Source organism: Dipodomys ordii, unplaced genomic scaffold, assembly GCF_000151885.1.
Source record: "Dipodomys ordii isolate 6190 unplaced genomic scaffold, Dord_2.0 Scaffold82, whole genome shotgun sequence".
Lineage (NCBI taxonomy): Eukaryota > Metazoa > Chordata > Mammalia > Rodentia > Heteromyidae > Dipodomys > Dipodomys ordii.
The window spans coordinates 5,865,108-5,885,202 of NW_012267298.1; the positions used below are offsets into that span (position 1 = coordinate 5,865,108).

The following is a 20,095-nucleotide window of genomic DNA, read 5'->3' on the forward strand; positions in this document are numbered from 1 at the left end:
CTACATTACCCAGTTCTGCTCCCCAGGGTATAGACGGGTTCCCATGCGCTGATAGCCACTCAAGTGTCCTCATAGGGAGTAGACGCAGGTAGAGGGCATGCCCCGTGACCACCAGAGAAAGCTATGTGAGTCACTGCTCCACTGAGTGCCCTAGAGTGCAAGAACGGCCCCTCATTGCTCTATAAAAGCTGCTTGGCCACCAGGGCTCCTAGGTCAGACAGCGCTCCTGGTTCTTTATCCCAGGAAGGGGCCAGGAAATGGCACTGGTCCTGTGGGTCTTCAGCCTGCTGGGCTCAGTCTGCCTGGTATCAGCCAACATCTTTGGTGAGTTCTGAAGCTGAGGCAGGTGGGTAGGGAGGGGGCTGTCAGACACTGGGCTTCTGCATCAACCAGGCATTACCCAAGACCCTTACTCTTGCTGTCAGATTTAATTTAACCCAGAGGTTGGTTATTTGCTTTTCATTTCTAGATAAAGAGGCAAGGGTTCAGAGAGGTGGCTGTGTTGCCCGAGATCGCAGCACTGGTGATTGGAACAGTAGAGTTAGGAAGCAGATATTCCTAACTCAGGTCTAGCTCCTCCTTACCATACTCTTGGGTCAAGTTTTTGGCATTGAGATTGGCTTTTAATCCCTTTGGCTACCCAAGTCTATGTCACCCATGATAGTATTTAAGGAATAGACAGCAGGCAATAGGGAAAAATATTCGATTTCCTGGTTGAGTGAAATAGAATTAAGCTTTATACTTGACTTAGATGCCTACCTATTCAACTATGGACAGACTGCCCAGCTGCCATGCATGAAAAATTTGCATGTCATACCTCATGGTATGGTTACAACTCAGGAGGGATTTGTGCGTGTCACACAGCTTATCAGTAAAGCATGACATGGTGTGCTTTGTTAACTACTTCACATTGTGTGCCAGGTAATAGGTTAATCCAGTCTAGGACAAAGTTCTGATAGTGTTCTGTCTAGCACACAGAAGTTTGGGCTGCATGGATTCCCAGGGTTTGATTAGGAATTCTCTGTCAGCAGCTGTGTGATCTAGGGCAGGTTACTTCCACTGTCAGAGTATGGATACCACATTGGTGCATGGAAGTACTACCATCACTTCCTGGGGCAGTGTAAAAGATTAAAGGACCTAATGAGATCCTGGGAAAGGCAAACGACTGCCAAGTCTGTTCAACTGTGATGGTTAATGACTATGTACTAGAGACGCATGTGTGTCTGTGGCTGGGATCCAGACTGAATCCTTCCATCCTAAATCACTTTCCTTTGCCCAGAATACCAGGTCGATGCCCAACCACTTCGTCCCTGTGAGCTGCAAAGGGAACGGGCCTTTCTGCAGCAAGCAGACTACATACCCCAGTGCTCTGAAGATGGCAGCTTCCAGTAAGACTGACTTCCTCAAGATACCCCTGGGACAGGGGGACTTGAAGAGCATCTGGAATTTTCTCCTTGCCCTCCACCATGCTTTGCAGTCCTCAGAGTGCATGAGTAGCATGCCCTGCATATGCCTAGCCTAGCCCAGCTTCCGTTCTCCTGAGCTACTGCCAGATCTGAGTCAGGACCTCTGCGAATTCAGGGTGGCAAGAGAGGAATTAACTAGGGTGCCTTCCTTTTGTGAGGGTTTGTTTTTAATGTCCCTGTACCCATGTCTCTTGTTCTAGCACTGAAAATTCAGTCCTACCATGTCTGTAGGAAGGTTCAAACACCCTCTTTTCTTCTTCTCCTCTCCCTGGCTATCCTGCAGCTCTCAGTTTAGCCTTCTCTTCTGTGGGAAGAGACTCCTGCTCCTCCACACCCCCCTGTTATCTCCTGCCCCTTACCAGGTTGGAACTAGTGGCTTCCAGGATCTCTAATGGTGTCACCTCCTGCATCTCCTCCTCAGGACTGTCCAGTGCCAAAATGATGGCCGTTCCTGCTGGTGTGTGGGTGCTGATGGCAAGGAAGTGCCAGGCAGCAGGCAGCAGGGAAGGCCAGTGGCTTGTAAGTGGTGTCCAACGTGACAGGAAGGCCGGGAAGGGTCACCCTGGCTCTGGGAATGAGTAGAGCTTTGGGTGGTGACCCAGGCAGGTCCCCCTCTGGGCTGCGGGTCTTCTTATTAGAATAAGACAAGTTCCTGCCCACCACACATGCTCCTGTTTCCTAAAGATCCCTGTGAAAATCAAATGAGACATCGAAGTCATTTGTTCAGCAAGTAGCTGCCAAGGGCCTCCCTCACGCTAGGTACCGTACCTGGTACAGAGTGAACAATGGCTGATAGACCTCTAAGTGTCCTGAAACCAGAAGGCAGGTGGAAAATTAGGGATGCTGTTGGAGGGCTTGGGAGGAATTTCTAGGATTTGGGAAAAAGCTAGCTAGGTAAACGCTGTCTAGTTACAATGATGGTTAAGGTCAATTGTCAAAGAAACTGCCCATTTAGCTGATGTCCAACCTCTAAAACCAAGGTCATTTTGAGCAGATCACCTTGAATGGTGAAATCAAGCCTCCAGGGGGAGACAATAGTCCTGTCAGGAACCTTGGTTTTATGTAAACAGTGTGGCTGGCTTGGGATCAAGTTGGGCATCTCACATTCCACTTGGTCTTGACCATGTCCCATGCTCTTCTCTGGGCTTCAGAAGGCTTCTCTCCTGTAACACAAGCATTCAGTCTTTCTCCTGTAGTGTGGAGACTTAAAACACTCCATGCACTGAGTGAGTAGTGGTTTTCAGTAGGGGTAAATACTACTAATGTCCCTTTCCTTCATGTCCCTGGAGGGAGGCAGCTGTTACTCACTCTGTGCATGAGGAGAGAGAGGCACAGAAGAGCAAAGCAGCTTCCTCAAGCCACACAGCCCAGGCATGTGCAAATCAGATTTCATCAAGCTCTGAGCCTGATCTCTCTGGACAGTGTGTGGCCATTGTGTGTCTACTTGATGAACATGGCAGTAGAGAGACATACCCTCTTTGTCTCTGTTCCCAGAATACTGGAGCATTCTGAGTACCATGCTGAGCATCCCTAGCCCCTGCCACTGGCTCCCTTTCTACTGCATCCCTTAGGGAAAGAATGAGGGTCTACTTGGATTTATTTCCATTAACCTCTCTCAGCATTCCTCTGACACAACTCTCGGTGTTCTTAGGTCTGTCCTTCTGCCAGCTGCACAAACAGGAGATCTTGCTGAGTGGCTACCTTAACAGCACAGCCACCACCTACCTTCCTCAGTGCCAGGATTCTGGGGACTACGCGCCTGTGCAGTGTGACCTGTGCCAAGGGCAGTGCTGGTGTGTGGACGCAGAGGGGATGGAGGTGTACGGCACCCGCCAGCTGGGGAAGCCCACGCAGTGTGAGTCTCCTACGCACTGGTACCATATCCCTGCGCAGGCTACAGCTTTGCCCACGGTCACTCAGAGCCTGGCCCTCAGAAGGAGAAGGAAAGCTTTGTGCAGACAGGTTTGATTACTTCTCAAATTGTGTAGTGACGGATGATCCATCCACACTTGCTTCTGAATTAAAGGCCAGTAAAAGGACAAGGAGGATTCCAATGAACATTTGTAAGTCACCTGTTTCAGTCAGATCTTAGTCGCAGTTGGCCTTTTATCTGTCTAAAAGGCAGAAACATATTCATCTAAACATCCAAAGGCTGTAAGAGTTTTTACACCTGGGGATGTGGCTCCAGGGGTAGAGTGCTTGCCTAACAAGTATAAGGCCTTGAGTTTAAACCTCAGTTCTGCCAAGAAATAATAACAATGAACATGTTCCATAAAACATGTTTAGGTCCAAGGAGCTGTGAAATAAGAAACCGTCGTCTTCTCCACGGGGTGGGAGACAAGTCGCCACTGCAGTGTTCCACAGATGGAGAGTTTATGCCCGTCCAGTGCAAATTTGTCAACATCACGGACATGATGATTTTTGATCTGCTCCATAACTATAACAGGTAAGGGGAGTCATTGCCTGCCAGAGCCCACTCTCACCTTGAGAGCTGAAGTGCTCTATGTCACACGCACAGCCAAGGGGAGAATTCACATACATCTTACTGTGTGTGGTGTCCTCCTGTGCCTGTAATCCTAGCACTCAGGAGGTGAGTGCAGGAAGATTGTGAGCTCAGAGCTAGCCTGAGCTACGTAGTGAGTTCCAGGCCAATCTGGGTTGCATATGGAGACTTTATACCAAAAGCTGAAATTATATCTTCCCCTCATATGCTGCATGGCTATGTTTTCAACAAAGCAAACTGGCAATTTATGCGATCAATGTTTCACATCATTTTACTTTATTATAATACATGATTACTACATTACATTATTTATTATACATGTGCTGTCTAGTCCAGCTAGCCCAGGAAAAGGAGAGTATCAGAATGTGAAGACACACATACTGGGGTGCCTACTGCATTGGTTTTCATCAGCATGATAGAAAGAATGGAGAGGGGTGGCTGAGTGATTATCAAAGATAGTGGATGACTAATGTTGAGTCTCTATAAATACATATGTAGTCGTTCAAGAGACTGCATTAGAGCTAGAACGGCTGACATGGAGAAGATTCCATTGTACATTACGATACAAAATACAGAGTGCAACTAGCATGATTCAATGGAGGAAAATGAAAGAGCCAAAAGATCATTTCTTTATATAGAGAGGATTTTACGATCATGCTGGGGTCTCTATGGAAGAAGGGAGCCCCGAGGGAGCCCCGAGGGAGCCCCGAGGGAAATGTGGTTGCCATAGGCCATTCAAAGGAGCCAGGCTGCTGTAGAGAAGAAGGGATAGGCAGGAACAGGATCATCAGAAAAAGAAAACTGGTAGCAAAGATAGGGCCATTGTATAGGCACTTTTTAGTGATTTAAATAGCAAAGGCAAAACAGAGAGATGGATGATAACTCTTGAGACAAATAGGTAGATAGCTCTGGCTGTTTCAAGATAGCTACCTGATCATTGTGAAGGGCCCGTGCTGACTTCATGGGCAACTGGGCTTGTCTGAGTAAGAGAAAAAAGGTCCGGCCTAGGAATTGTACTGGGCTACGATGTAGCTGGCTTCTAAAACAAACCTTTACTCTTCCTGTGTGAGAAGGGACATTTTCATGGGCTGTCCCAGAACCCTCAGGCTGAAAGCATGCGCACAAAGATGGCTCTGCGTTGTTTGAGCTGCATAATATATTTTTTAAAAAAATGTAGGAGCTCTCATTAGGCTATCGCCCATGAAGTTGAGCATTAGCAACTTTGTATGTTCAACCTAAAACATAAAATCTGAGATGCTGATCTTAAAGAGCAAGGGCAAGAGGCTATAGGCATTTGCCCACAGCATCAGGAAGCTGGGCTTGAACTGCTCTTTCTGGACCAAAGCCCAACCTCCCATTCCCTGAGTCCCTCTCCTCTCCATTGCCACACTCTGGCACACTCCATCGATTTGCATGCCAGAACTGTCTTTCCCCTGCATTCTGCCTCTGCCACTTTTTAGCACCGTGACCTAGCCATTTACCTTTCCAGAACCTTGGTGCCTCCAGCCATGCAATAAAAGGCAATGCCCTGCTCAACAGGCCATGGTGCAAGTCTGATGTCACCTCATTGATAGGACCATTGAGAATTTGCAGAATTACTATGCATCAACAAGGAATTCTCACATACCACCCAGTTTTAGCATGTGTAGATTAAATTTTTTTTTCCTTTGGGGAATAGAGAATGACCTGTCGGAGAGCATATAGAAATCTCCAACAGGATCATTTACTATACGTATCCATGCAAATCAATGTGTTCTCAGTTCAAGTTAACTAAGTACTCACATTACACAGGGAATTTTTCATCCTTTCACTGACTTTAATATTTTTGGTAAATGCCAATACTGGAGCTTAAACTTCACTCTTCCTTGGCTCTTTTATTCAAGTCTAGTGTTCTACCACTTGAACCACAACTCCAATTGCAGCTTTTTGCTTGTTAATTGGAGAAAAGAGTCTCTTAAATTTTTCTGCCCACTCTGGCTTCAAACTATAATCCTCAGATTTCAGTCTACTGAATAGTAAGGATTCCGGGTATGAGCCACCAGTACCCAACCTTATTCCAGTATTAATAGAAGTCATTTGATGGTTATAGTTTTTAGTACACAAATTTATTTAGTACACAAATGATGACATTACAGCAGAAGCTAAGGAGCTTATTAATAAGTCCTACAGATGTCTGGATGCTTTTATTATCTTGCATTATTGCTATTCATCTCTGTTCCTCACAATGCCATAGCACAGGATCTTGAATGTAGTAGGTCTACAATCTATGGTAATGTGAATAGTCATCACATTGAAGAATGGTGTAGGAGGGGCTGGGAAGGTGGCTCAATGGTAAGAGCGCTTGCCTTGTATGCCTGAGGCCCTGGGTTCCATTCCTCAGCCCCATATAAAACGAAAAAGCTGGAAGTGGTGCTGTGGCTCAAGTGGTAGAGTGCTAACCTTGAGCTGAAGAGCTGAGGGACAGTGCCCAGGCCCCGAGTTCAGGCCCCACCCCCCCCCCCCCCCCCAAAAAAAAGAATGGTGTAGTTGAGATGAATGTACAATTCATAGCTATTTCCACAAGAGGGCAGTCTAGTTAAGTTCAAAAAAGTAATTGGTAAGCATTCCTTGTTTAACAAAAACCAATCCAAACATTCACTGTGGAAAACAGATCCTTTTCTTTTTTGTAAGTAATACAGACTCAGGGTGCCAGGTATATCTGGATTCCAGATAAGCAAAGGGTAATGTCCCCAACATTGCAAAAACCATTTTAAGCTGGGGAGTGAGTGGAGTATGATGTAATCACTATCAGGCTTAGAGTTGGGAAAGCATTGCCAATAGAAATAGCAGAAGCAACAACTCAACAATCTTAACAGTAAAAATTACTTTGCTAAAGGAGGGGGCCTACCATTATTATTTCAGAAACCATCCATAAAAATTGGACTCTGTCAAGTCTGACTTTGAAACACAGAAACAAAGATGTTTAAATCTTGAACTCACCCTGTTGAAGGCAGAATCATGTCAGCTCTATATCTAGAGAATAATGGAAGAAGATTTAGGATACCTGGTTCCTGCTGTTGGCTGGGTGAATTTGATCTAATCAAGTTGCCACTCTACATCCCAGCTTTCTGAGATGGAGATTATTTGAAAGGATAGTTGTGAGAATTTGGACTTAATATGATGAGCTCAAACATTCATAATGCTTTTATAGCATCTTATTTTCAATACACACTGCCTTTTACCCTGTTTGAATAGCAACTACTACTAAAAATCACGTGTTAGGTAAGGAAGGAAATTCTGATACATCAGCTCTAGGCCTTTAGCTCATCTTAACATCTATATAACTGGCAAAACAGGATTAAAGATGGCAGCACAGGGTGTCTGCCCCAGAGAAGATGAAGTGACAGTCTTAAATTGTCCATAAAGCTCTCTTCCTTGGGAGGATGTGATGACTCTACCTGAAGCAAGTCATTTCTAACATGCAGGAAGGGAAAGATACAAAGAGGGATACATGCTAAGAGCTCTGGTAGGTCCAGGAATTGGTCAATATATAAGAGCAGAGACTCCAAGAGAAGGACTTGGACTATAAAATTGCAGAATGAAAATATCACAAAGGTCCTGTAGGTCATAGCTTCTCTAGGCCAGGAAGTCAATATTAGCCATTTGATTCCATTCTCAAAGCATGGAATAGATGATTTAATCTCCTTGTTCCTTGTGATGGAATGGATTCCAGATCCCACTGAGGCAAGTCAGGTGACTGGTCATTGCATCTACCCAGCCCAGTATTTTCAACACCTGTTATGTGCCAGGAAAAGTGAAGCATTGCACCTTCAGAGAAGAGACAGTACAGTCATATTGCCTCACAAGAGATCAGGAGCAACCAAACATGTACTGAATAAAGCCACTGGCAGAGACTAGTAGCATGTGGTGAATGAGACCAGGGTGTGAGCTCCAGTTCTCACTACTAGATAAATATGGTGACCCATATCCCTTATCTTCCTCATCTCTAAACTAAGATAGAAGAAATACAATCTTTCTTTTAGGGGCATCAAGTGGACTACAAAATATTTTGCAGATTGCATTAGCAAAGTATTGCTCAACAGATAGAAACAACTATTATAGCCAGGCACTGATGGTTCACACCTGTAATCCTAGCTACTCAGGAGGCTGAGATCTGAGGACCATGGTTCAAAGCCATCCTGGGCAGAAAAGTCCATAAGACTCTTATCTCCAATTAGCCACTCAAAAAAACCAGAAGAGGAGCTGCGGCTCAAAATGATAGAGTGCTAGTCTTGAGTGAAGAAGCTCAGGGACAGCAGTCAGGCCAGAGTTCAAGACCCACAACCAACAACAAAAAGCAATTGTTATAGAATTGTTAGCATTTTTAGAATTGAATTTGAATCCCAGTTTCCAATAAATAAACTTTTTACTTTATATAACATACATGCACACAATAGACAAGCAACAAGGAAAAAATCTTAACTTACATATTAATTTTTGCTCAAATTAAAAAAATATCTGTTGCCTATAACTGGGCAGTTGCTCTCCCATGCATTGCCTTTTCAATGGCTTTTTTTTGTCAGTCATGGGACTTGAACTGTGGGCCTGGTCACTGTCCCTAAGATCTTCAGCTTAAGATGAGCACAGTACCACTTGAGCCACAGCACCACTTGCAGTTTTCTGGTGGTTAATTGGAGATAAGAGTTTCATGGACTTTCCTGCCCAGGCTGGCTTCCAACCATGATTCTCATATTTCAGCTTCCTGAGTAGCTAGGATTACCAGCACCTAGCTTCCCAATGGTTTTATGTGGTAGATTATGTAGCAGATTAGGTTATGTTGTGCTGCTGCCTTTTACATACTGTTATACATACTCCCTTTCTTGAGATTTCATAATTAGCATACTCATCTACAGGGTTTTATTTTGTTTATTGTAAGTTTAAAAAAAATTCCCAAAGTCTGGTGAAAACAACATAATTGTTTTCATTGTTTTTTATCAATAGATATGTTCATGTGCAGAATTATTGTTTCTTTTAACTTATTGTTTGTTTGGGGATAGATTTACATACATTGACAAAAACACATGTTCAAGCCTTGCGTGCTGGTTTATATAGAGCATGGAAAAAAAAATCAATGTTACATAAGGGTGAAAATTGTTTCTATTGACTCAGTTGTTGTACACAGGAAGACCAGGATGTAAAACATGGGGACTTAGCCAATGGCTGCTTGTAACAATTGTTTGGTCAGACATGATTAAGACAGACCTTTCATCAACTTATAGAGCAAAAGAGAGATAAGATGGTACTCTTGTCATTAATGTTTATAGGTGTTTTTACAAGGATTAGCACATCTCATTTCCTTTTCATAGACTTCCTATGGTGGATTTTGTCTTCTTTACAAGTTTTTGAAAAGCTGTAAAGAGCTCTGGAATCCTTTGATTATAAAAAATGAAATAAATTTATAGTATACCACAAGTTTGTAAAAGAAACTTGATCTTCTATCTCTAGAATTAGACTGTAGTGAAAGAATCTGTTAATGTAGCACTATCAAGGCAGTATTACCCTCATGAACAACCCAACAAGGATATAACAAAAAAGAGAATTAACCAATCTCCTTGATGAACATAGATGCAAAAGCTCTCAGTTCAATTCTTATTAATCAAATTCAACAGCATATTACAAAGATCATACACAAAACCAAGTTGATTTCACTCCAGGAATGCAAGGATAGTTTGATCTATGCAAATCTTGCTTTCTGCATGCCCTTTGAGACACATAGGGACATAAATTGATCAAATTCCACCAAGTGAGATAAAACACTAGTGGGTACATCACAGCTAAGCATGTTTCCTTCACCACTCTGCTTGACTGCAGGCCCCTGGAGTATGTGGCATGGAGCCTAATGAAGATATTCTTTCAGAGGACTTGGTTCACCAATTTTGAGGAGGTGATCATTTTCCTTTTATAAAAAACAATAACCATATATCTCATTCTCTCTCAGGTTTTCTGATGCCTTTATGACCTTCAGTTCCTTCCAAAGCAGGTTCCCTGAGGTATCTGGGTACTGTTATTGTGCTGACAGCCAAGGGCGAGAGCTGGCTGAGACAGGTAAGCAAGTTATTTCTCAGCTACCTTGAGACTACACTGCTGGCAGATAGTGTAAAGTAGAAATAACCATTTCTGGAGGCTACTTGCTTCTCTGCCAGGATCCCATGGGTCTGGAAGAAGATACAATCTTAGAGGAATTTCAGATATGGAACTCTACATGCAGCTGCTACCAGACCATACAGTGCCCTTTTGCACACTGAAAGAAGTCCCCCCAACCTTGGGTAGATGTAACCTTAAGGTTGACAAGTGGAAAACAGAGTCTATGGCTACCTCTTATTCTCTAGGCAAGTGCCTTTTTGAGTTGGAACTTGCATAATTAAACCCCAACTCTGACTTTAGAAACTATTATTGTTCAGAGTCCATGCATAACACAGCTGGTGAAGTCTGTCCCTGAGGTTGCCTGTTAGCACAGCAAGGTCAAATTTGATTTCTAAATGAGCCCATCTCTGAAATTGTGGCTGCCTCTTCTTAGGTTTGGAACTGTTACTGGATGAAATCTATGATACCATCTTTGCTGACCTGGATTTGGCATCCACCTTCACTGAAAGCACCCTATACCGGATATTGAAGAGACGGTTCTTAGCAATTCAATTCGTTATCTCTGGCAGATTCCGATGTAAGTAATACGCTGCCAGGAGAGCGATTTGTGTGTTTCTACTTGGGGCTTGAGGACCTGGGTTTAAGGTTGTTTCAGGCCAGGTGCTGGTAGGTCATGCCTGTAATCCTAGCTACTCAGGAGGCTGAGAGAGATCTGAGGATCATGTTTCAAAGCCAGCTTGGGCAGGAAAGTCTGTGAGACTCTTATCTCCTATTAACCATGAGAAAACGGGAAGTGGTGTTATGGCTCAAGTGGTAGAGCACTTGCCTTGATCTAAAGAGCTCAAGGACATCACCCAGGCCCAGAGTTCAAGCCCCACAACCAACAACAAAAAAAGGGTTGTTTTAGTCTGTGGCTATGCACAGGTTAAGAGCCAAGATTTAGATCATTGTGCCTTCCAATTGCACTGTACAATGCAAATATACAGGCATTTGTCATAACCCGTGGCCTTTGCTGTGACATCTCTTCCAGGTCCTACAAAATGTGAAGTAGAGCAGTTTGCAGCCACCAGATTTCATCACCCTTATATTCCAAGATGCCGCAGAAATGGGGACTACCAACCAGTACAGTGCCAGATGGATGGGCCATGCTGGTGTGTAGACAGCCAGGGGACTGAGATCCCAGGCACTCGGCAGCAAGGGCAGTTACCATCTTGTGGTGGGTTTCCTCTCCAGGGCCATCCTTTCTGGTCTCTTCAAGTTCTGTAACTGTAACCATTTCTCTACCTTCACCTCTCCAAAGTCCACTAATGTTTATCACCTGCTTAATGTGATTGAAGAACAGTGTATTATCATTAGCTGCCAATGTATTTCTTACCACATGTCAGCCATCATTTCTCTAGGAGTACCGAGGGCTGAGCGTAGCTGGGCTGAAAGAGCAGTATGCCACAGGTAGCTGGAGAAACATAAAGGGGACTGAGTTGTTACTTCTGTCTGGTGGTATGTGTGAGAAGAAGGCACCAGCGAAGGCTGTTGTTAGCTGTTACCACACTGAACAATTAACCCTCACTGAAACTTCATGAAGGAAGTACTTGTTGGAACACAGAGGAGGATGCTCACCACTAGATGGAAGAGCAAGAGCAGTTCAGTGAAGCCCTTCTTACTAGAGCCACGGCTCAAGATTGTCATGCTATAATTATAGGGCTGTTGAAGACTGCTGAGGTTCCAGCTGTGATGGGTTTGTGTGAGAAACGAATCATCCAGTATCCTTAGAGGAGGAACTTAAAGGAGCATTGGGCCTGAAGCAAGGGGGCTGGTGATGTTCTGATGAGAGATGGTAGAACTCCATTTGTTCTTAGGACTGTTGCAAGATGTTATCAGAAACTACATAGCTTAATACAACCAGTTTTGCTCAGAGTTTTGGAGGCTGAAAGTATAAATCCAAGGTGTCAGTCGGGCAATGATGCCTCAGAAGGCAGGGACTTTTCTCAGTTTTTTTGATGGCTGTGGCGGTTGCCAGCAATCCTGGGTCTTTGACTTACAATGGTATAACCCTAATTTTGCTACCATGGTTACATGGCTACCTTTTCTCTGTGACTGTCTGTGTTATCTCTTCTTAGAGGGGCTCCCCAATGGGAGCTCATCCTTGCCAATCACATCTACAATGACAATTTTCCCAAATCAGATCACATTTTTGTGATCCTAGGAAAGACATGAATTTTGGAAGATACAAGTTAACCCATGATTCAGCATGGAAGGAGGGAAAGTTGAGACCTAAAAATCACTATAAACACTATCCCTAGCCATTTCCATCTCATCTTCCTAGTTAGATTGTGAAGCATATTACTGATGGGGATAGGGAGCCAGCTTACAGGGGGAATTGGGAAGCTTCAGAAAGTCTTGAAGCAATAAGGGAGGAACCTGTCTATATAGCTTCAGATTAGATATATATCAGCATTCATTTAATAATTCCTGATAAAATCATTCAATTTGTCCAACTTAATATTTTCCCTGGTGTTTGATAACTTTCTATCTTCTGAGTGTAAGAACATAAAAAAATCCTTAAATAAATTTGAAGTCTTTCTTTGAGGTATTTGCAAACATTGCAAGAAGAATGTGCCTTCTTTCTCTCAGGTAGAAAGGAAGAACTCTGACTTTGTTAATTAAAACAGTAACTGCATCAGAGGCATGGATGGTTCACATATTTTCACTTTTCCTCTCTGATGCATGGAAACAAGTGACGCATAGAAACAACACAACTAGGCTTTACCTTAGCAATGCTATAGAGGAAATGCATGCAGGGGTCAGGCTCTTAAGGTGAGAATTAATGAAGAAAAGCTGGGGACTTTATGTCTCCATGTCTTCCTGTGATATCCATTAAGGGAAGTTGTGCCTTGCTAAGGGAGGTGCTGTGTGTCCATGTGCTGCCAGGTCTTTTTCCTGCTCACCACATGTTCCAGTTCTTTCTTGGTTGCCTGGTTACTGAGGGAAACTGGCTGATTTCTTGTTTTAGCATCTGTGCAAACCAAGAGGAAAGAATTATTTTTAAAAGTTTAGGTGGTTTAAAGGTCCCTTAAGATTTATGGTTTTATGGAGAAAAATGGAGCATACTTACTTCTGCTTATATGACTGACAGTCATTTAGCATTTGAATTTTACAGTTTTTTTGTGCATGTGATTACAGTCAACTCAGGATGCTTAGAAAGGACTGACATTAGAAATTAAGCCAATTCATAAATAATGAGAACAGGGTTTTAGAGAAAGGAAAGAAAAGGTTTATCAGTCTTTCCAGGCAAAGTGATGCCTATGTAAGCTGCTACAGGGGAAGATGGTGTTTTAAAGGAGAGCCCGGGAGCAGAGGCTTCTGGATGTACATGCTGACGCATAACTGCAGGCAAGATGGTGGCCTTACACCCACTTATTCTCTGATGTGCTTGAGTTAGTCTCTGGATGTTCATTCCTGTGGTCAGTGAGATAAGGAGAGGAGAAAGATGATCTTGTCTGGAACCAAAAAAGCATTCTTGAGTTTCCTTGCAAGGAAGTTGAGGGGAAGGAACAAAGATAAAGAAAAAAGTATCGATTTAAGACTTAAAAAAAACTTACACAACTGAAAACTGTCTGCTCAGCAAAGTGAGTTGGTTATTGGGCTAGGCCTAGAGTTGTGAGCATATTCAGGAATCTGTTCCCAATATACATCATGCATACAGCTGGCCCGAGTTAGTTAACTTCTCATCAGTAATTTCAAAGAGAGGTCAAGAGGTCAAGACAGATGTGCTAGGTGTGTTGTCAGGGTGGGTATTACTGTATTGAACTATACAAATGATATATTCCTTATATAGTTTTAATATGTATTACAATGTGGGAGCTATTTCTTATTATAAAAAACACTAATAGCATTCAACATGTGGGTCTTATACTCAGAGACATAAACTAGTTAGCCTAAGCACGAAGGAACCAGGCAGTCACATAAATCCACTAAGAAGACAAGAGAAGGCTAGAAGATAGTATGTTAGTAAACACAAACCTATCATAAATTGCTAAACAGAAAAACCAGGTGGCTTCAACAACAGGAATTGTTTTCTAGAGTTCTGGAGCATAGATATCTGAAATTAAGGTGTTGATGGGGCCCTATGCTCCCTGAGTATGGACATTCTTGATGTTCTTTGGCTTATGGTAACATAAATCTAGTATGTGCCTTGGTCCTAACCTGGCTTTCCTCCTTTTCATCTCTATATCTACACAAAACCTTCTCATAGGAGCCCAAGCCACTGGATTCAGAGTCCAGCATAATGATATTACATCTGCCAAGATCTTATTTCTAATAAGCTTACTTTCTGAGATAGACATACCTTTGGAAGGAATACCATTCAACCTTGCACAGTGGGCACATGTGGTCAGGCTTTCAGAATGTGGACCAGGGTCTATGAGAGTTGACCTGCTACAGTAAATGATCTAACCTAGAGAAAACAGAGAGGGCATACGGACCAGGATACTCTTTCCCCAAAACAGCCCTAGAGAGCCACCTCAGAAGGGAGGAAAGGAAAAAGGATACAGGGTAGAATGTGATCTACAATGTAGGTGTCCTTGATTGAATTTTTGGCAACTAATACTATTTTAGAACTGCCTGTGATGCTAAAACCGTGTCCTTCTAAAACCTGTTCCTTCTGTCTCATGCAGCTGAAGACCAGTCATGCACCTCAGAAAGGAGGCAGGCCTTGTCCAGGCTCTACTTTGGAACCTCAGGCTACTTCAGCCAGCACAATTTGTTCTCTGCTCCTGAGAAAACATGGGTCTCTCAAGGAGGAGCTAGACCTGACACATTCTGCTCACCCAGAATCAAAGAGTTCTTTGTCAACTCTGGGCTTCTCCATGCCGTGGTGGCAGGGCAGGGTCCACAGTTATCCACGTCAGGAAGTCTGCTAAAAGAGGCCATCAAGGCAATTCTGCCCTCCAGAGAGCTGGCTCGCCTGGCCCTTCAGTTCACCACCAGCCCCAGGAGACTCCAGCAAAACCTCTTTGGAGGAACATTTTTGGTGAACGTTGGTCAGTTTAACTTGTCTGGGGCCCTTGGCACAAGAGGCACTTTTAATTTCAGTCAGTTTTTTCAGCAATTTGGTCTTCCTGGCTTCCAGAATGGAAGGGGAATAGTAGAGCTAGCTAAGCTACTTTCTGGGGGATTGGATTCAAATTCTGCCACAGAAACTTCCGGTACTTCTAAAGAGGTTGTTAAGAATAAGACAGTTATAGGAACTTTTGGATTTGAAGTCAATTTACAAGAGAATCAAAATGCCTTAAAATTCCTTGCTTCTCTCCTGGAGCTTCCAGAATTCCTTCTCTTCTTGCAACAAGCTATTGCTGTGCCTGAAAGTGTAGCACGGGATCTGGGCGATGTGATGGAAATGGTGCTCAGCTCCCAGGCCTGTGGGGAAACACCTGGAAGGCTCTTTGTCCCATCATGCACCACTGATGGCAGCTATGAAGATGTCCAGTGCTTTGCTGGAGAGTGCTGGTGTGTGGATTCTCAAGGGAAAGAACTCTCCAGCTCAAGGGTCAGAGGAGGACGTCCAAGGTGCCCCACAAAATGTGAGAAGCTGAGGGCTCGCACGCAAAGCCTCCTGAGCAGCCAGCCTGCGGGGTCCAGCCTGTTCACCCCTTCTTGTACTAATGAGGGATATTTCCTACCCGTCCAGTGCTTCAACTCAGACTGCTACTGTGTAGATGCGGAGGGTCAGGCTATTCCTGGAACTCAAAGTGTAATTGGTGAACCCAAGCAATGTAAGTCTACTGGATATTTAACCTAAGTCTCTCTTTAACTCCAGACCCAGTGCATTGTAGGGAAATTATTAGTTAATTCACAGCTAATGGGCAATGTCATTTACTAGCAAAACAGGCAACTTAAAAATTCTCCTAGAGCTGGGCACTGGTGGCTCACGCCTATAATCCTAGCTACTCAGGAGGCTGAGATCTGAGACTCTCGGTTTAAAACCAGTCCAGGCAGGAATGTCCATGGGACTCTTAACTCCAATTAACACTAGAAAACTGGAAGTGGCCTGTGGCTTAAGTAGTAGAGCGCTAGCCTTGTGCTGAAGAGCTCAGGGACAGTGCCCAGGCCCAGAGTTCAAGACCCATGACTGAAATTAAAAAAAAAATTTTCCTGGAAAACTTGGCTGACGTTAACTATTGTAAAGAGCCAATGAGGAGATTTGTTTAGCCTTTAAGTACTACAACATGCATGTCTGTGGTGTTGATCAAGGTTCATCTGTATAGTGCTATGTAGTGTAAGGTGCTCTCTATCTAGATGTTATTTTCTAGTTAAAGCTGCTATATAAAGGATATAGATGGATTTTTAACAGTTAGGTGGTCTTACCTTGATCTTTGTGACTTACTCAATTGGTTAAACACTTGTTCATTATTCTTCTCAGGTCCCACTCGCTGTCAGTTACAGGCCGAGCAAGCTTTCTTGGGAACAATGAGAACCGTGCTCTCTAACTCCAGTGTGACACCCACTGTCTCCAGCATCTACGTCCCACAATGCAGTTCGACAGGGCAGTGGAGACCTGTGCAATGTGATGGGCTCCCAGAGCAGGTCTTTGAGTGGTATGAAAGGTGGGAGACTCAGAACAAAGATGCTCAGAAGCTGGCCCCTGCTGAGCTGCTGCTGAAGATCATGAACTATAAGGAAGAAACTTCTAGAAACTTCCATCTCTTTGTTCAAAGACTCTATGAGGCTGGCCAACAAGGTGTCTTCCCAGGGCTGGCTCAGTACCCTTCCTTCCAAGATGTCCCACTGACAGTATTTGAGGGGACCCCAACTCAGCCAGGAGGGAATATCCTCCTGGAGCCTTACCTCTTTTGGCAGATCCTAAATGACCAGCTTGGCAGGTACCCAGGGCCTCTCTCAGACTTTAGCACACCTCTGGCCCACTTTGACCTCAGGAGCTGCTGGTGTGTGGATGAGACTGGTCAGGAACTGGAAGGAACTCGGGCCGAGCCGAGCAAAGTCCCAACCTGTGAGTTAACTCATGTGAACAACCAAATTTATGTTTTCATTTGTAGTGGGAGAGTGTTTGTTGAGTGTCAAAGCTGAAGTGGCATTTGAGAGTGGCTATCTACATCCCTTCAACTTGTGGCTTGTAGAGAGGAATTGGCATCCTTATACCACAAAGTCAGGTGCTGACAAGGGTAATCTAGTCTGTTCTTAAATCATCTAGTAAGTGATCATTTTAGTCAGCAGGGTAGACTTTCACTGGATGTCTTCCATGTACAGAACATTATCTTAGACCTAATGAAGGTGATGGGGATGATCACTCCATGACCTTCAGGCTTTAGTGATCTTTCCTCAGTCAAGTGCACCATCTGATCTGTCAGCAAATATTATGGTGGTTCTACTACTTGTCCAGACAGAATACTCGTAGGTGGTCAAGACCTCAGGAAAGTGCAAATAACAGTCTTTCATTTACAAGGACAGACTTAACTAAGGATTAATTGGACAGCCACCAATGGAAACTAGTTTGGTTTTGTTGCAGAAACACTTACAGAGAAGTTGTGGTAAGTGAGGTGTAAATATAATAAATTACAAAGCCTTATTTCCATTCCAGCAGGTTGAAAGAACAACCAGACAGACTGAACACTACAATTGTCAAATTGGGATCTCTCTAAGCAGCAGTTACCAATATTACTGATGTTTACTTGGAATGAGCTCTCTGTTTGTTCTCCATATTAAACATTGTCACAACATTTTGGGATCATGTTAAAGTTCATCTGACTATTTGATACTAGCCAAAATTTAAGCTGTAGGGGGCAGAATCCAGTTAGGCCAAGGGAACATGCAACAAGAATAATAATACATTCACCACTGTAAATATCAAGAAGACAGCACTACTCAGATTTCCACATAGATCTAACAATAGGAACTTTTGAATCAACACATCTATGTTGGCATGACTGTTATATATGGAGTTGTTGTAGAGTCATTCTCAATACTAAAGACCAAACTGAGAATTCCTATACTTTTAGGTGCTCTGAGACTGAATTTGGTTCTCTGGATATGCAACTACTGTAGGAACCTTGTGACTAGTCTCATCCATTCTGGGATGAGCAGTAGAACTAGGCTTAGAGTATAGTGGCATTTTCATAGAGTTGGGAGATTATGTGGACCAGATGGCTATATGCATAAGACAATCCATTAGGTAATTATTACAATAGCCACCTATAGCTCATATTTTAAGTTTTCTTTTTGAATTTTGCAATAGCATTGTGTTAAAAGTTGCACCAGCTGAGAACATACTTCACCTAGTACATAACTACAGTGGTACATGCATTTACTTTATAAACAAAGAAATGCCTGTATTTTGGGGATATAGTTTCAGGCTCTTGTTGATAAAAGTTTGTGACCCAAAGTTTGCAGTTCTGAGCTTCAGTATTTACAATGTGGTTATGTAGCATCAGCTACAGGTGGCTTGAGAGAGATTCAGGAACTTGGGCTTCACCTGCTAAACTGAGACCTGTATTTCTATGGTATTTCCAGGCAAATCAAATGCACCCAATAGCCTAAGCAATACCAACCCAGAAAAAAGAGCTTGAGTTGTCCTGAATCTTGGTTCTGCCTCCCGCTGCTGTGTGCTGGAAGAGAGAACCCCCTGAGTTTCACCTTTTCTACAAAGTCTACCTTTCAATAAATTGCTACTTCAGGGCTATTATGAACATTATAAAGGGAATAAAAGTAAAGGGCCACTGTGGATCGTAGAAAATGCTTAGCAAATGTTAGCCAGGTTAATACATCTAACAGTAGTGAGTAGACCAATAATTTCCTACATGTATTCAAGGTTGGCTTAGGCCTCTAGAAGTATCAGACACATTGCTGCCTCTGATCTGAATGAAATTTTGATTTCAATGTTCAGTATGCATTTATGTGCCATCCACTGTATACATTATGCTGTGTGACATAGAGACAGTGCTGAACAGAGTTGTATCTGCCCTGAAGACCTCAGAGAGCAGTAGACCAATCAAGTCAATCATAAGCTATGAGGGTTGAATGGAAGAGTGCATAAAGAAAATGCATTGGAGGATGCCCAGAGAAGCAGGCAGGTGAGGTGGAGATTTACTTGGCACCAATTTCTGGGATGAATCCTGAGATGTGTTTTGGAATATGCCACTCAGGGAAGCTGTAGAAGGGATGGGCTTAAAAGGACACGACAGAAGAGGAGGGAAAGAAAGTAGGGTCAGATTTAAAAGCTTTTCCATGCCTGGTTAAATAATTTTCTCTTTATCTTGAAAGCAATGGAGTATAAGCAGATTTTGAATGTGTGATTATTGGCATCATGGATTCCAAATCTTTGAGATTGATAGAACAGATTTTTGATTAAGGATATGTATTTGATCAAGAAAACAACAATGTCCTCAAATTCCAGAAGTCACAGATTTCTGCTGATCTCATGCTCTCAAGAGAATCCAGGGATGCATCCACTCTTAATTTCACAAAATGATTGGTTGACATAAATATCTCCTGGGCAGCCATTCAATAGCAATACCTTCTAGAATAATTTTTAAAAATCTTATAGAAAATGGAGATTCTTCCATCATTCCCGGTGTACAGATCAGGAGAGTGACAGAGAAGTCAAATGTATTATCTACCACCGTGGTTAATAAAACAAAACAATAGAACTCAGGGATCTTAAGAGATGTGCTTTCTTGTCCACAAGAATACATTTACTGTGTACAAAACCTAACTGTCAGTCTTCTCACTCATCTCTCTATCCACTCATCCATTCACTCACCAATCTATCCATCCCCTTATTCACTCATCTTCCCACCTACCCTTATGAGTCTACCCATCTATCCAACCATTCATCCATTCTCCTACCACTTGCCCATCTTTCCATTACAAACAGCTGGTCCAGATCATCGATTCTAGAGTGAGACTATCTAGAAGAGAATTGTGAATCGATTACTTACTAGCTGGAACTTTGTTGAAATCATCTCACTTCTTTAGGCCTCAGTTTCTCATG

General features: G+C 43.2%; 1 protein-coding gene across 1 annotated transcript in view; it reads left to right on the top strand.

Moving 5' to 3' along the window:
* Positions 1 to 257: 257 nt before the first annotated feature.
* The window catches only part of Tg (thyroglobulin), a 185,934-nt gene continuing 166,096 nt past the window's right edge, over positions 258 to 20,095 (top strand). Inside the window, exons 1-10 of the mRNA XM_013025192.1 lie at positions 258 to 324; positions 1,280 to 1,388; positions 1,888 to 1,985; positions 3,118 to 3,321; positions 3,753 to 3,912; positions 9,947 to 10,053; positions 10,526 to 10,669; positions 11,123 to 11,308; positions 14,766 to 15,863; positions 16,511 to 17,098. Of these exons, the coding sequence (XP_012880646.1) occupies positions 258 to 324; positions 1,280 to 1,388; positions 1,888 to 1,985; positions 3,118 to 3,321; positions 3,753 to 3,912; positions 9,947 to 10,053; positions 10,526 to 10,669; positions 11,123 to 11,308; positions 14,766 to 15,863; positions 16,511 to 17,098 (2,761 nt within the window). The remainder of the gene's footprint in view (positions 325 to 1,279; positions 1,389 to 1,887; positions 1,986 to 3,117; positions 3,322 to 3,752; positions 3,913 to 9,946; positions 10,054 to 10,525; positions 10,670 to 11,122; positions 11,309 to 14,765; positions 15,864 to 16,510; positions 17,099 to 20,095) is intronic.